The sequence below is a fragment of the Asterias amurensis genome, chromosome 14 (genome assembly GCF_032118995.1).
Source record: "Asterias amurensis chromosome 14, ASM3211899v1".
NCBI lineage: Eukaryota > Metazoa > Echinodermata > Asteroidea > Forcipulatida > Asteriidae > Asterias > Asterias amurensis.
In genome coordinates this window covers 18495059-18512518 of record NC_092661.1, presented here as the reverse complement: position 1 = coordinate 18512518, position 17460 = coordinate 18495059, and the positions used below count along the sequence as shown (strand labels likewise).

Below are 17460 nucleotides of genomic sequence, written 5' to 3'. Positions count from 1 at the left end.
AAGTGTGAGGAACACTCTATTTGTTTTGTGAGGATTGCGGATCTAAGTGTCAGAGATCTAATGATTAACAATGCATAAATGTAGTTGCAATGTGAAGGGAAGTTCCCAGATGTGAAATACACTTTGAAGTGTTTGATCAAGTTGCATAAAGGATTCTTATGGGCAATTCCAAGCAAACATGGACATGACACCAAAAAATAAAATTGTTGTCACAACTTTCTTTCCACTTAGAAGTTATAGGTAACATATGAAACCAGTTTATTTTTTAGTTGTTGACAAGGAATGAACCCAATTTTGCCAAATAAGAACTCAGCTTGGGCTCCCTGTAGGCTTAGGTAAATTGACTGGAAAACTGTAATGCGACTGACCTATAATGCGACTGACCATGGTTTTCCCATGTATTCCTAAAAGTTCAAGTTGCTGACTATTTATATTATAAGTATCCTGTTAGATACTCATGTATAAGAGTTGTGTGTTACATGTAGAAAAACTTTCACAAGTTTTTTAGTTAGAGGAAACTTTTGAATTATGACTAGTGTAATTTTTACCATATTCTTTTTGTGTAATGCGACTGACCGCTTTTTACAATGTTATAACACCCAGAGCACAAAGCCCACAACATTTCTAATATCATCAATTCAAAGCCTTGGGTTTCAAGTACAAATCAGTCTATAAACTTAGTGGAAATAGTATCTCACATAGAACTATTAGCACCAAGATCAAGAAATGACACAGAGTATCTAACAGGATACTTATAATATAAATAGTCACCAAGATCAAGAAATGACACAGAAAAGTGTAATGCGACTGACCATGGAATTGCCCATATGCAAAGGATCCATTTTATCTGGTAATGACCTTTGGTTTTAAACTGTACGCAAATTAATGAAAAACATGTTGCAGTTAAGAAACTGATTTGCACGTCTCCGCAATCAGGTTGATGAATGGTCTGTTCAAGTTAAACCTTACAAAGCCAGCAATGTCCTCGCTGAACCTCCATGTTTATTTCTAAGAAACAAAGAGAGGAAAAACCTGAACCCTCAAATAATTTGTACTTTCTTTCTTTTTTAAGAAATCCGCTTCAGGAAAATACATTTGAATTTATTGAGACAGTGATTTAGACAGTTTGAAATATAATTTAAAATAATTTCTCTGCTAGGCTCAATGTAACTTCGAGACGGTACCTGGCAGCAGACATACCAGGTAGTATTCCGTTGTTTCTGTAGCTCTGAGCATGTGCACACTCTGTCTAGAATAATGGATTTACCTGATAAGTCTGCTGCCACCTAGTGTTGCGAAAAGGTTTCCATTTGAACTCATTCTTATACCAGCAGTTTTAAACTGACAAAAGGTGAGTTCCTCTCTTGTAGGGATGACCCTCCAAGGTTTTAAACTTCCGGTTATACAGAATTACTACTCTTTTCCCCATTCATAAAACCCTTTATGTTAAAAGGCTTAATAATGATGAAAAAATCTTCAAAACTTTCCTGTAAATTTCATATTCTGTCGCGTCCTCTGGCTCTGTTTTGCGAAGGGTCTAACTGCATGCTACATTAACGGCTGTGCGTGCGCACGCATACTACAAGATTTTCAATTTGACAACCAGCCGATGTATTGACTGCTTTGTGCATACATGTGAGTTAGCTCCTGCACGCAAGGCGTTTGTTTAAAACATGATCTCATCATGTAAATATCGCGCATTTTAACATTGCCTGACTCTAGGAGGTGCCGGCACAAAGGAAGTTTTGATCTTTCTTTTGCATGCTGTGGTTAAGTGAAATAATAATAATAATGTTGTATAATCCAGCCTTTGGATTGTTGGTGTGGTTTCACACAGAGTTCAACAGAGGGTAAACTTAAACGACACTGCAGATGCACACAAAATGATTGTCTGTTCTGATTTCCTACTGTTCAAAGACTTTTATTCAAATAGATGATTCTTATAAAACAAACTTAAAGCATACCCAAAACTGATCTGAACTAAATAAAATTTAAAAAAACCAGACCCAACTATTAAAAAAAAACAGTCATTCTTACTTACATCGTGACAATTTAGTAGCAAAACTTGCAAAGTTAGGGCTTTCAGTACCAGGACTCGCACATGGATTCATGAATGGGAATAAAAGAGTAGTGACTCATTCTTAACTGGCCGTTTAAAACCTTGCAGGGTTGTGGCCGTGCGATAAAGGCCTTCGGCTTGGGCCTTTATCGCATGGCCACGACCCAGTTGGTTTTAAAAGGCCGATTAAGAACTCATCGATACCCTTTTTTTCCAGTATTTAAACCACAAAATAAAGTAATTTGATTCACAAATCAAAATTGAAGCAAATTCACTTACAGGAAATACAAGACAAAATACGAATAATCAAGTTAAACACAAGAAGTAAGAAGCTGGCATGAACACTTCCAGCAAATGTAACTCAAACACTTCATCATTGACCATATACTCAGGCTGATATTCAAGCTATAAGAATAAACCGAGTAACTCTCAAGAACATGAGACAATTAATACAATCAAATTCACGTTAATGAAACCTAACATTGTTTCCACTGGTTAGCTAAGGTTTAAACAGTCATAGTAACAATATCATGAACTATTTGGATTAAACAAAAGTTCTTTTATATTACACTCACCTACACAAAAAAAACAAATATCAATTCAAACTAACTAAACATTAAAACTACAACTTAAAACATCAAAGATCAAAACTCACCCCTGACATATACAACTGTGAGAATTCTTCAAGAATTCAGATTTGATGAAACGTGTTAATTAATTTGGAATGACTCCTAATCCTCTCTGTGCACACTTAACTGTAAAGCCTTAACTGTTGCTGGTCACTGAAGCTGGACCAGTCTCTGATTGGTTATTTTGGAAGTTCACTGAAAGACCTGAATTCAAACTTACATTATATTCTGTGAGTATACTGTAAGTTTTAATTTAGGTTTATTATTCGACAGTTCATTATTGTCTTTGACAATCCTATCCTATGGTGGTGTACCTAAAGATTTTGCTGACAACGGAGACTCTCCTTGTACTCTGTTCAAACTTCAAAGTTGACCCATCACAAAGTCACTGTAAAGGTCGGGACACTAAACTTTTCTACTTGTCATTTGTGGGGGAAAATTCCTTGGGTTTACATAGAAATTACCGTTATTAGCTTGTAATCAGATGATCACTCTATATTACTGTAATATTTATGCTATCCTTGTGTAAAACAAATGGACATACATGTACATGTATTCATTAACTTTGGTCAGCAATTTTGTTGTAACAAAAACACGGTATTGTTATCATGTTAGGGGAGAGCTTGTCAAGTGCTCTATTTAGAGTCACCAGGATGGCGGAGAGATTGAAGTATTGTCACATATGCCTACTCTATGATAAAGCAAATAGAGTGTACTTCTTGTGTTACTAAATTCTAATGACTTAATCAGCAGAACTTTAGCTGGGAGGTAAACATGGAGTAACTTAGGACTTCTTTACCTAAGGTCTTATTAATGTGCCAATTCCTGTAGTTGACAGTATTTCCATTACTCAGTAATGTAGTTCTGTTTAATTGGTACTTGAACAATTATATTCAGTGAGTTTTCACACAAAACAAATTCTCAGTAATTAACATTCCAGTACATTGTCTTTTAAGAATAAAAAATTAACATCAATCATTTTCATACCTTAAACAAATTTGTCACACATTGCTGTTTTTCACATTAGATCTACCTTATCATCAAGCATTAGAATTTACATATAATTAAATCTTCATTTGACTTCAAGGCTTGGTTTTTAGAATTAAAATATCGACTTGCTAATAGGTCTCTCTCTAGTCTAAACCAGAACCGTATGTTTCACAATACATTTTCAGGAGGGGCTTTGACTTGAAAGGCTTAAAAGTTATTTGATCTTCAATTTAAAGGAACTTTACAGAATTGGTAAGAAACAAAAATCATGAAGATCACAGATTTACATCAAACTTACACGGTCTAATGATGATGATAGCAGAAAACATCCCTTGAAATATTTCTGTCTGAAATTTCATATTTGATGAGAAATAAATAATCTAACTTCGCGTTTGGAGTTTATCGCTCCGTGAGCATTTTATTCGTTTTTATTTTGGCATCGATGCAATGCAAAATTTGTAATCCTTTAAATATTTTCTTGTGACCCAGATGGCCGATCGATCTCAAATTTCTACAGGTTTGTCAGTTTATGTATATTGTGAATACAGCATTTATGTTTACACTGCCAGCAACTTTCGCTGTCAGACTCATTTCAAGTAACTGGCCCAATGCTATAGTGAGTTATGATAGACTTTTGCCAGTGGTACAGCGTTTTTATAGCCATGTTCTTCAACCATCAGTGTGCTGGAGACACCACTCCACTGCTCTATCATTTCCATTCATCATGGTCAGGACTCGTGCATTGACCCGATACTGAAATGGGACAAGACGATTCAGCTTCTTACGAAAGTCACGCATTTCTAGACCATTGTACTTCATCACTTCTTCAAATGATGGCACATTCGTCAATGGCTGTACCCCAGGACCCCCTGCCATGATTTGTGCACGCAGATACAAGAGAAAGTGGGATGTGTTATTGAAATATTCCCTTATGTTATTAATGCCAATTGTCATAGATGAGTCTGTATCTTCACGACATGCATTTTCACATCTCACATACTCCGGTGACATCATCAACATTTTTATGTTACCATCTGGTAAGTATCTTATCCAGTTCATTGCCTCTGTAACAATGGCAGAGAATTTATTACTGGAATTCAGAAGTGGCTTGAAGAGCTGGAGAAGCTTGGCAATACCAATGTAGTCAGTAAGATTGGATGTGGAGATGCGGTCATATTTTGACATCTTAAGAGACTTATGTACTGAAGGAAAGTCCATACAGTTGGCCAGAGAAATTTGGATATAAAGTCGTTGTTGCTGGATGAGACTTTTGACTTTCTGTAGGAGTTTTGTGATGTAGCTGTGGTACATCACCATAGGGGATGAGCAGGGTCTGGTCTCAGACTCCCTCACTCTCAAGCAATCCCACACTACAAATGGAAATGAATCGGATTTGATACAGTACATGAGCAAGTGATCTTTCGGATCCTTCTGAACATGTTCTTTAGTCAAGTAAAGCTTTCCCATCAAACTTGTCTTTCCAGTTATTGTGGGATTATCAAATGGCATGTCTTTTTCTTTTGCCTCAGAAGGTAGAAACATTCCATGATCAACCCATGCTTTCATTGGTGCTGTCTCATTAGGGGCCAAGGCAGATATATAGAGAGACAAACCAGTCATAGCATTCTCCTTCTGAAGCAAAGCTTTCCTTTGCTGTCTGAGGTTAATTGACATGTTATTTTTTCTTCTGCATTCAAGTGATTTCCATTTTCCCCAAACCTGACTCATGAGCTCAAGATCTTCACCTTGAACTTTGACCAACCCTTGAGTGACCTCTGTGAGACTTTGAGGGGTCATCTGAATGAGCTCATCCAAGCTGGTCTTGATCAAGTCATACTCTTTCTTTGTAATGTGAACTGAGTACCAGATGGTTGTCAGACTGCTCTCAATTCCCTCAGTGTCTGCAAACCGAACCAACATAAAGAGAAACAAGACATTTCTTGCCATGACAAAAGGGTCAAAGTCATTCAAGGTGAAATAAAGCTTTCCTTGGTACCTGTCTGGCAGTGATCCAGCAGTCAAAACAGTGTTACGCAAGTCCCCACAACCAACAGACAAAAGCTGGTAATCTCTTGCCAAATCTTCCTCCATTACCTCTTCAGACCACTCATTGTTAACAAGCTTAAGATAATCTCTGGCAATGATATTTCCAAAATAATAAGGAGCATCACCAAATGTAGTACCTTCAGAATGTTTTTCAAAAAGTAAGCCTGCCACTTTCTTTATGGTCTCCCTAAAGTATATGCATGACTGTTTATGGATGCTCCAGTTTCCAAGTTGACACTCCTTGTTGCAGTACCACGCATTGTTACACTGTTTACACTTAAATGAAACATGCAAAACAGGAATTAGTTTGTGAAACTGACAGATTTGAATGATTTTTGCTCAAATATGTGACACTGTACATAACAATACAAATTAAAGGAAACCCAGGTCAAAATTCCAGTTGAACCTAGTTAACTGGGGTCAACTGGTTCAACTGGAAAGTGACCAAACTCGTCCATTTTCCATATTAACCAACTGGTTTGGACTAGGTTTAACTGTGTTCAACTAGGTTGAAATTATAAACCAGTTGGTTTCTGTCCATTTTCCATATTAAACCAACTGGTTTTAACTGTGTTTAACTAGTTTATCAACTGTTTTTAACTGGTTCCAGTTAAACCCAGTTTAACTAGGTTCAACTGGAATTTCGACCTGGGAACAAGCAACAAAATAAACATGTCAATACAAACACCAGTTACATGAAGCTGGAAGGAATATCTTGTGACGGAATAGACAATGGGGGGAAATAGCTGAGGGTGAGGAAAAAGAAAGATATTAAAAAAAGAATATACATAACCAGTTTAAGCAGGACAGGATAGCCAAAATTGACATAAACACTATTGCAAAAAGTCTGTTCATCAACTTAGCTTAAATACTCACATGTTCATGTAATGCGAACTTAAGTATTTGTTAAATATTTTGAGTAACCTTTCACATCAGCATGACTTGGAAGAAATGATAACAATAATAGGCGTGGAATTTTGTTCCGATTGCCGACATGAAGTGGTTAATAAAATAAAAAAGTTAATTTGAATACAGAAACACGTTAAACAAATAAAAATTTACATGTTAAGTAAGGTAGGTGGGTTTCTATTGGGCTAATTCCATGAAACAAATTATTTGTGTCCTTTATAAAAATGTTTTTCTGCCCAAAAGACAAAGTATAATGAGTGCAAAATTGTCTTATCTCTGTTAAAAATAATGAGTTATTAAACTTACCTCCTTCATTGTTCCCTTCTTGCCACATTTGCTGCATGTCTTGGGCCCAAATATCTTGCATTCAACTGAGGCGTGTCTGATGGAGTCTCTGTCTCGACATGATGTGGTGCAATACTGAGCTATCGGGCAATTTCCACAGTGCACATGTTGATCTGGGAGAACTTTCTCACAGCGCCAGCATTGCCCACTTGGAACATCCATGACAATATCTGCCTGAAAAATGACAAAGTCAACAAAAAAACAAATTAGCTATTTCTATGCAAGACCCAAGGTATGGTCATAAATTGTTTTTTTGTCATCGTTATGCTGGTATTAAGGCAGAATTATCAAGGAAGATACAATGAAAATCACCTGTGAAAGCTTCAGCTGAATATAGTTTCTACTTTCGTCAACAATGTTGGAGCAATCCATGTTTAGGGAGATGACAGCTGGTTCCAACCGCATCTCTTTGCGAACGACCACCCCAGAAATGTGAATTATCAGTCAACCCTCGGCATTTTTAGAACAAATTCAGACATGAATTGCTTCTCAGTTTAGCGATCATACTTATTAGTGTAGTTACAAATATTATGTTCTAAAAAAATAATTGCAAAACTTTGTGGTTTTTGAAAGATAGGTCACTTTGTGCGACTAGTGACAAATTATTACTTATGATCAATATAGTAGAATCTCACCTTTAAACAATTCACTAATGGTACTTCTTCAAGGTAAAATGAAGCTAAAATGGCGGATGGATTCTACATGAACTCTGTCTGGTGATGTGTTCCGTCTTTGTTAAATGCTATCGTTGCTGCAAAAAATATAGCTAGTTCTGTTCGTAGTCTTTGTTAAATGCTATCGTTGCTGCAAAAAAAAAAAGCGACATGTAGTTCTGTTTGTAGTGCTAGACAGACCTATGGCCAAGCACAGACGTAAATGTTTTGTGAAGTGTAAATATTACTCTGTTCGCTTTGTGGGGATAATGGTGTCGGGATGTATTGATAAACATAATGTAGTTGCAATGTGAGGGTTTTTCCCAGATGTGACATACACTTTGAAGTGTTTGATCAACGTTGCATAAAGGATTCATATGCAAAGGATCAATTTTATCTGGTTATGACCTTTCATTTTCAATTATTCAAATTATTGAAAAACATCACTGTTGCAGAAGAGAAACTGAATTGCACAAATACAAGAATAAAACAATCAAAAACGAGAATACTCCAAAGTTCTGTTTAAAACAAAGTAGGCCGACATTTTTTTTTTAAATAACAAGTTTATTCATTCTGATTAAAACTTATTCATAAATACTTAAGACAGTTTATCCATTCTGATTGGTCGAGAGGGCATCACAAGGGGTTGTTTGAACGGATGATATAACACCAGTAAAAAGTGTTATAACATGGGCGTGACACGCGCGCTTGCACCTGTGCTTATAAGTTTCTTCATTCCTATTGATCGAGAGCAACGGCTGAAACAGCTGTGCCACATTGCGCACATCATCTCCTTATAAGGAGTTGTTTACCCAAGGGCCTTATTTCATAGCTGGAGGGGTGTTGTGTTGAAAGAAATCATTGAAGAAATATAATTTTTGCATTTATTTTACCTTTTGACCAAGAAGTGTTGATGTTGTTTGACCGAAAAGGTATTTATGAATGGGAATCAAAGTGTGTTGAATCGGTTTTCAACTAGTAATTTAAACCCGCCGAGGCCTGGTTCTTGATAATTTACCTTGACTTCGTCTCGGTAAAATTATCAAGTCCAGGCCTCGGTGCGGGTTTAAATTACTAGTTGAAAACCTCTTCACCACACACTGATTCCCTTATTTCAATCTGAAAACTCACTGATTAAGTTTGTACCAGTACCACTCTAAGATAAATGTTTCTATATGAAATACTATCAGAGTCAAGGAAATAGCATTGGAAAAACCCTTAGTCACCATTGCCTACTTCGATTGCTGCTTTAGAAGTAATACAATTCACAAAAGATCCGACAAAATGTATGCATTTTGTTGCTTTGTCAACTGTCAAAGTGTCTTTAATTGTATTTTTTTAAACATTTTTTAACAAAAGGGCATTAATGAATGGGAATAAAAGAGTAGTGACTTGTTTTTAAACGTCCGTTTAAAACTTTGCAGGGTCGTTGCCATGCGCTATTCGACCCTGCCGGCTTCAAAGGCCGTGTGAGAACTCTTCGCTACCCTTTAATTCCCTTATTTAAAAGACCCATTGCATTTACCTTAAATCATTGAGATCAAACGATGGAAATTTCTATAGTCACGAACAACTCTCAGTCTCAGCTCATGATGAGACGTCTTCCTTTTACCTCAGTGAGGGCGCTGTTCATTTGGCCCTGAGAATTTTCCCAACCAGCACCACTCCGACAACCATTGGCACATAAATCATTCAGACCAACAACCTCTATACCATTGAACTTACCCGTTTACTCGTGGGTGATGATAAGCAATTATACTAGTTTGGTTTCTTACCAAAGTGTCAAGACATGACCAGGATTCAACCTACATCCTGATTTTGAACTCAGTCATGAGAACTTTTTAAAAATTGTACTAATCATTAAGTGATAGACACCACTCAACTGCTCTGTTGCAGCCAATCATCATGTTAAGATCTCTAGCATTCACACGATACTGAAATGGGACATTCTTGTTTTGCTTCTTGCGAAAATCCCGCATTCTCATTCCGTTGTACTCCATCGTTGTTTTTAATGAGGGAACGTTTTGAAGTGGCTCTGTCTCAATTTCACCTGCCATGATATCTGCTCTCAGATATTCCAGGAAGCAAGATGTAATGTTGTAATACTCTCGTAGGCTGTTGAAGCCAGTGTCAAAGGTCATTGGAAGGTCATGGGTCATTTGGGGTATATCTTGAATGTATGCTGCGAAGCATTTCCAAATCTCCGGGGTTTCCTGAAGCTTTTCCAGATCAGCTTCGGGGATGAGTTTGAACCAATTCATTGTCTCGGTGACAAGAGCAGAGAAGCTGTTGTTGAAATTCAGCAGCAGCTTGAAGGTTTGCAGAAGCCTGGCAATACCAAGATAGTCAGCAAGATTGGATGTGAAGATGCGATCATAGTTGGACATCTTAAGAGACTTATGAATTGAAGGAAAGTTCAGACAGTTTGCCAGAGAGACTTCAATGTTAAGTCTTCCTTGCTGGATTAGACTTTTGACTTTCTGGATGAGTTTTGTGATGTAGCTGTGGTACATCACCATAGGGGTTGGGTAGGGTCTTGTCTCGGACTCCCTCACCCTCAAGCAATCCCACACTACAAAAGGATATGAGTCTACTCCAATACAGTAGAATAGTGTGCTATCTTTTGGAACTAATCTCTTTATACCAGCAGGAGCTTTTTGACCTGTCATTGTTGGGTTATCAAATGGCAAATCACTTTCTGTTGTCTCGGTTGGAATAAATAACCCATGCTTAAACCAGTTCTCCATCACTTGTCTGTCATTGGGGGTCAAACGACTAAGATAGATGATGTGTCCGTGCTTGACCTTCTTGGACATTAAAGAGTCTGCTCTTTGCTGTCTGAGATTTATTGACGATCGCTTGTCTCGTTGACACTCCAAAGACTTCCATCCCAACCAAACTTGACATAGAGACATCAGATCTGTACCCAGGACACTCACCAATCCTTTTGTATTGTTTAAGAGACTTTGAGGGGTCATTTGAATGAGCTCATCCAAGCTGGTCTTGATCAAGTTAAACTCTTTCTTTGTAATGTGAACTGAGTACCAGATGGTAGTCAGACTGCTCTCAATTCCCTCAGTGTCTGCAAACCGAACCAACATAAAAAGAAACAAGACATTCCTTGCCATGACAAAAGGGTCAAAGTCATTGAGAGTGATGTAAAGACTTCCCTGGTACCTGGCAGGAAGGGAAGCTGCTGTTAAGACAGTGTTGCGTAAGTCTCCGCAACCAGCTGACAATATATGAAAATCCCTCACCAACCTGACATCTGTTTTGTTTTCCATTTCAGACCACTCATTGTTGTCGAGTTGAAGGAAATCCTTCGCCATAGTATTTCCAAAATAGTAATGTGTATCGTCAAGTCTTAACCTAGGTCTTATCAGAGTAAGCCCAGTTGCCAGTGATTTGATTGAAGCTTTGACCTTGTTGCAGAATGGTTTGTGGTCCTTTAAATCAAGCTGCTTACAGCGTGGTCTGCAATACCATACCTCGTTACATCCATCACACTGAAAAGATAAACATTTCAAAATTAGAAATTCACCTTTTTCCAAGATCCGATTAAGACATTGATACATAATGGCTGAAGGGACTTTTATTTCCGAAGATGAGTAAAGTACATTGTCTGAAATGTCAACACCAAGGGTTATATGAACTCAGACCAACACTCCTTCCCAGAAGAGATTAATTTCATGCAAACCAGTTCTTTTATAAGTGTTTCCTCTTGTTAAAAAGTTGTTCTTGACCTGGTCAATGTTGCCATATATAGTGTATTTGATCAGTTTGTGAACCGGTTCTTTGCGTTTTTTTATTTGCCTTTTTGTTATTTTTTTTTTTTGGTTTAAACTGCGATTGATACAAAACAGGATTTGAACACCATAAACAAATCTTACAAGATCATTGATATTTATGTGAAGATGCTTGTTTTTTATTATGATTCTCCATGAAGAGGAAGAAGTGTTTTAAAAAAACCAGAAATGTTTTAAAAATAAATTAGGGTGCATTCAGGTTTTGAAGCTGTTTGTTTTACCAGTTTCGTATTATTTCCTTTGTATCCACATTTATTGCATATCTTTGGACCGAACATCAAGCACTCAACAGAAGTGTGTCTTATCCTATCTGTGTCTTGACATAGCGTTGAGCAATACTCCGCCATTGAGCAATGAATACAACACACAAGATGTTTAGGGAGAAGTTTCTCGCAGCGCCAGCAATGTCCACGCTTCACATCCATTTTCCCTGTATAAGAATTAATAAATGTCAAGTTAATGTTTATAGTGTAGGAAATTAAGTGATCTCATTGATAATCACAGTGTGTTTTTCCACAATTTGAGTCGTTGTTGTTTAAAGTTATCAGAACTCAGATCTTGTGTTATGGAGTTTGTAACACTTCTGGAATTTGTAATAATATGAGTAACAGTGGAAATTCCCTCTTGCAAATTCATGTTATATTTTGATAAAGTTAACATAATCTCACTTTTGAGGTTTCACCAAAAGACACAGTCTTTGGCTAATGACTAATGGCATTTAGCAAATATTTTAGAAGACATTAGTTAATCAATAGGCTAGAGAGGTTACTTTTTTTACAGAATCTTACAAGAGGTCTGCAAACCTTGGCTGTAGTATTTCAAATTTACAGTTTAAAGCTAAGCACAAAGTACAATGTAAATCTCAATCCGGCCTTTTGGCTCTTTATGAAAATGGAACAATTAAAGGCACTGGACACTATTGGTAATTACTCAAAATAATTGTTGGCATAAAAACTTACTTGGTTACGAGCAATGGAAAACATTTTGAGAAATGGCTCCCTCACACCCAACTTACGATACAACCTGGGAAATTAAGGCTATTAAGATGTAGTTTTATTCTCATAACAACACTCACCTTCTTTTAGCAGAAACCACAGTGGATGTGATGTTATATGTTTGTCTGTAATGCGCTCAGAACGAGATAATATAATCACTATAAAAGAGCTTTATTTAACACCAGTGAATGTCAAGTTCAGGGCAATTGTATTGAGCTATCATATAAAAAAAGAACAATTTGTTAAATTTAGACAAATCCTCCCCAAGGCTGATAAGTATTTGACAAAAGAAAATGATTTGATACATAATCAATACATTCTGAAATGAAGCCAACAACTTAACTCCTCACACTTTAAATGTGTATAAATAGGTCATAGTTTCATGGTTGCTGTTGTGATGTCTGGGTCTTTTGTTCTACTATTGTTAGGGTTTTTTCCCAGGGATTAGTTAGTCTTCATCACATCTGTCATTTTTTAAAGGTTTGTAAATCAGATGCCTCTGTACCTGTTTTTTTAACATGGACCATACGCAGGACAAACAATAGCTAAATTTTGTTATTATTGACCCCTTGCATGCACATCACATGCAGGGATTGTGCCACACCCACCATTTAGGGAGTCAATAGGTTAGTGCCCCTTAAAATGCAAGCCATTGACTCCTAAAATGGTGCATCAAGATTATTGTGATGATGACATCAGTTGAATGGGGTCAATGCGTATGCCACCCTTGGCTAGATGTAAAAAAGAAGGCTGCTCCTTCGCCTATTCTGTGTGCCACAAGTAAAAAGATGTGCCTCACATTGTTTCATTATTGTTTAAGTTCTATAAGATGGCGACATGATGACTTCATTGCATAACAGTTTACTTAGATGTTTTTAAATTGAAACCCTTAGGTTTATTTTTGTTGTACTGCACAGCAACAACAAATTAAGGGAGTTAAGTCACTTCACACTTTTCAAAACATCCCTGTGTTCTTCTTGGCTGAACTACGAACTGCAGGTGGCTTTGTAAATTTTGATTATACAAGCTAAGTCTTAAAAGTAATACAAAAAAAAACTCTGTTTATTTAAGATGGTATGTTGTTTTTTTCTTTCTTGTTTTTCAGAGCTTGCTGGGGCAGGAAACAAACCATCGCCAGCCCAGAGGGAGCTCAGAATGGTCCAGAGCAAAGCTGACCTTGAAGATCCTAAAGTATGCATGAAGGGAGTACCACTTCAGTTTTGACAGACATTTTGTGGAGTCACTGAGTCAGTTGTAGGATGTATTAAATTCTAATTAGCATTCCCTGTCAAATTCATCACAACCGTTTGATTTCAACAAAAAACAAATAACCAGAATATTAGGGTTTGTAAAATTGTGAGAAGTTTGTAAAAGTTATACACTAAGAGAACTTTGTTCAAATATCCTTTCTACCACCCTTGAATTAGTTTGTATTAAAGGCAGTGGACACTATTGGTAATTACTCAAAATAATTATCAGCATAAAACCTCACTTGGTAACGAGTAATGGGGAGAGGTTGATAGTATAAAACATTGTGAGAAACGGCTCCCTTTGAAGTGACATAGTTTTCGAGAAATAAGTAATTTTCCACGAATTTGATTTCGAGACCTCAAGTTTAGAATTTGAGGTCTCGAAATCAAGCATCTGAAAGCACACAACTTTGTGTGACAAGGGTGTTTTTTCTTTCATAGTTATCTCGCAACTCCAACGACCAATCGAGCTCAAATTTTCACAGGTTTGTTATTTTATACATATATTGAGATACACCAAGCGAGAAGACTGGTCTTTGACAATTACCAATGGTGTCCAGTGTCTTTAATAAAAATAAAATTTTAGCAGCAGAACTGGGAAACTTTGGACTATCTGCCAATCACCAAGAGAGGGCGCCCTTCACCAGGTAATGTCAACAACTTAGGAATAGGAGAAGCATGAGTGACGGTCACTGACAGCAAATACCTTGTGTTTTGCGTGTTTTTGATTTTGTATTTTAGATTTAGCCAAACTGTATTTTGTTTTTCATAACACATTGCCAGCAAACCAAACTGTTCTGGAACAGGACGTACTGGACACGAGTTCCCCAAGGAAAACAAGCATTGTGCATGAGTTTTTGGGAGTGTTTCTTCTGGGGTAATTAGCAAAAATTCCAAAATGCTGAACTACCAAAAATTGAGAAGAAATCTGAAGTTTAGTTGTATGACAATGTATCTGATTTAATTTTCAAGAGGCTGAGAGACTTCTAAATATGTTTTGAGTATTTTTGAATTTTTAGCATTTACCATTGTTTGCTATAGGAGTTGAGCACCCTTACCTGGTAGGTCTGCTGCCCTCTAGTGGCAGAGCTCTCAAAAAGTCTCCCATTGGCATGCACTCTTCACCACTGGAGACTACTGAATCCTTCCCACTATCCTTTCTCATCTACTTTACACACACTTCTATGTACCCTCTATCAGCCGACACCCTGATCCTTCCTTATGGAAAAACTTACCCCAAGATTATGCAAATGAACTGTAAGGTTAAACTTGAGGTTCACTGCTCCTGATGTTGGGAACTTGAACAAATTTATGCAGTATCTCTGAGGAAAGGGATGAATATTCATATAACATCCAAGCACTTGCATTTGTCTGTGACAAATTCTTTATCAAGTAACACAACCTAACATAAGTCTAATTCTTCTTGGATATTGTGTGATTAGGAACCTTTTAACGTACCCATGTCCACTATGTAATTCACTATCCCCAATACAATCAAATGATCTTCAATGAACTCCACTGCAAACAACTTTTAAACTTAGACATTTTCCAAACTCTTTACACATTTCATCTTGCTTCATTATTGTGGAATAAAAAGTAAATGACTTTTTGTTATTTTTTCTTAATTGCCGTGAAACAATTTTTTTGACAATTTGTTGAACAGCAACAGAAGTTGTCCTATTCTGAAAACCCCCTTGAAGTTCAAAACACAAAGATTATATGAAATGTTTTCAAAGACTGTGTATCAATCTTTGTCTTGTTGTTTTGATTTTGTCTTGATTAACGATGAGTTTGTTTTTAGCGCCCCAGCTGTTTATGAAGCACAACATATTGATAATACCAGGGCCCAATTTCATAGAGCTGCTTAAGCAAAAAATTTGCTTAAGCACGAAAATAGCTTGCTTCTTTTACACATGTTACTGGCAAAAATGTCATGCCATGTACATTGCTTGTGACTAATATTTAGCTGTTGTTTACTTAGCATAACAATTGAGTGGAGTCTTAGCCGGTAATCTGATTTTACAAAGCAAAGATTTTTTTGCTTAAGCAAATTTTGTTGCTTAAGCAGCTCTATGAAATTGGGCCCATAATAGGTTATCAGTAAAATTACATTTACCATGTACGTAGCTACGTCAAGTAATATTTTTGCTTGAGCAGCTCTATGAAATTGGATCATGCATTTTAAAAGGAAAATGGTGGAAGGTTTAATTTATTTCTCATAAATAGAACTGATTGAAATTTTCTATAGTAAATAAATCTGTTTATTTCACAATTTATATTTTACATCTCTTTTAAAGTGTATTATGTTTAGCCAGCTATTAGTCATATGTTTTGTTTCACTAGCAAATTTATAAAATCAGGTCTACTCCTACATCTAAAAGTATTAAAAAGTCATTAATTGGATTGAAATGAAATTTTCTAATAATCAATCTTGTAGTACCTCTGCAGTCTTTCAATGCAGGACCACTACCGGGAACATTGAGAATAGGTTTTATAAAACAAATAACACTATTAGGACATTTATGTATTAAAGTAAAAAGACCAGATTTGAACTTTTAAAACTCCATTACGAAGTTCAAAATGAGACTTATTTTTATACAGTGAGTGAAATGTGCAGGGTTTAATGTTTTTGAGTGTAGTTTGATACTACATGTGTGCATGATTTGAATTTATTAAATTGACTTTAGCATTTGTTTGATTGTTAATTTTGTAATGATTTATCTGGATTGTAAAATTTGTTTACTCTTATTTTGTCAATTAGGATTGTAAAAAAAGTGAGAGTTGTCAGTTTTGTTTTCCTTTCTTTTCTTGAGCACATTTGCACAATTAGTTTGATTGTTATTATAGTTATATAACCTTATTATCAAAACCTGGTTCCACGTTAGTTTTCCATTCAATTTAACTTGAATCAAACATAAAAGAACTCACCCTAAGAAAGTTAATGCTTAAAATCTTCTCATCTTTGAAAAAAATCATGGTTAGAATTATGATTTTTTTTTATATTCCTGCGTCCCAAAACTCCATCCAAACAAAACACAAATACAAAAGAACTTTCTATATGAAAATAATTATCAGCATTTGGTGTAAATTTTGTTCACAAGCGTCAGCTTCCAATTAAAGTTTGATTTTGACAGGTCTACTTGTAATAATAGTTTTAATTGAAAACTAGAAGGTGTATGGAATGTGGTGTTTTATACCTTTGTTCGTACTTTGGGGGTTAAAATTAATGTTTTTAAACATAATATTCAAAGGTTGTGTACTCGCCTTTATTATAAACATACTATCAGTTTGTAATTGCACCAAATTTTGATTATGTTCTAATTTATTTTGATCAAAACGAATTCTATATAGATGGGGAGGAGTCAATTTTGTTAAAATTTAATATAAATCTTGCAAAAAGTACATTAAAGATGACATTATAAGTTAAAGACAGATTGTATTCCTTTTGTTTGCTTTTTTGGCTGAAGTTATTTTTAATATAATCGTGTACTTTAAGAATTGTTCATAATGTAAGACTTGTATGTGCAACGAATTGGGGTCTTGCTATGGATGGAATTGGCATAATTGTGATGAGAAATGTTTTTCTTCAATAAGTAAGTTCGTTTCTCCAGATGTGACAGGCTTCCTTATCATTGAAAATTGAACTTTATCCTAAACAATTCCATTTCGAAATTTTAATAAACAATTTAGTTCATGAAGGACCACCCCAAATCTTGACCTGAAATTTAAATAATATAATCGTTTTTGAATGTAGGACAATATTATAGTGCATGCTAAT

The 17460-nt window shown here is 36.0% G+C and overlaps 3 protein-coding genes across 4 annotated transcripts in view; 1 reads left to right on the top strand and 2 right to left on the bottom strand.

Moving 5' to 3' along the window:
- LOC139947222 (pyridoxal kinase-like) overlaps window positions 1–17110 on the top strand; it is an 84076-nt gene extending 66966 nt beyond the window's left edge. Inside the window, exon 7 of the mRNA XM_071945096.1 lies at window positions 13538–17110. Coding sequence (XP_071801197.1) covers window positions 13538–13656 — 119 coding nt within the window. The 3' untranslated portion in view covers window positions 13657–17110. The remainder of the gene's footprint in view (window positions 1–13537) is intronic.
- Window positions 1971–7884, bottom strand: LOC139947518 (uncharacterized). 2 transcript variants are annotated; one of them, XM_071945452.1, is made up of 3 exons: window positions 7614–7884; window positions 6940–7152; window positions 1971–6000 (listed from the first exon to the last, which is right to left on the bottom strand). In XM_071945452.1, exons 2-3 carry the CDS (start codon window positions 7138–7140, stop codon window positions 4348–4350), a joined length of 1854 nt encoding a protein of 617 aa, XP_071801553.1. In that variant the 5' UTR covers window positions 7141–7152; window positions 7614–7884; the 3' UTR covers window positions 1971–4347. The 2 variants fall into 2 exon arrangements, with proteins under 2 accessions (XP_071801553.1, XP_071801552.1); XM_071945451.1 differs by lacking the exon at window positions 7614–7884 and adding an exon at window positions 7291–7367.
- Window positions 9485–11862, bottom strand: LOC139947316 (uncharacterized). The gene is made up of 2 exons (XM_071945213.1): window positions 11659–11862; window positions 9485–11137 (listed from the first exon to the last, which is right to left on the bottom strand). The coding sequence occupies exons 1-2, from the start codon at window positions 11860–11862 to the stop codon at window positions 9485–9487; spliced, it is 1857 nt and encodes a 618-aa protein (XP_071801314.1).
- Window positions 17111–17460: the final 350 nt, after the last annotated feature.

Coding starts and splice junctions, on each gene's coding strand:
- LOC139947518 (XM_071945451.1), bottom strand. CDS start 7,350: ATGGATTGCTCCAACATTGTTGACGAAAGTAGAAACTATATTCAGCTG. Junction 7,153..7,290: donor TTCAGCTGAAGCTTTCACAG/GTGATTTTCATT, acceptor GTCATTTTTCAG/GCAGATATTGTCATGGATGT. Junction 6,001..6,939: donor AGAAGGGAACAATGAAGGAG/GTAAGTTTAATA, acceptor GTTTCATTTAAG/TGTAAACAGTGTAACAATGC.
- LOC139947316 (XM_071945213.1), bottom strand. CDS start 11,862: ATGGATGTGAAGCGTGGACATTGCTGGCGCTGCGAGAAACTTCTCCCT. Junction 11,138..11,658: donor AAGGAAATAATACGAAACTG/GTAAAACAAACA, acceptor TTATCTTTTCAG/TGTGATGGATGTAACGAGGT.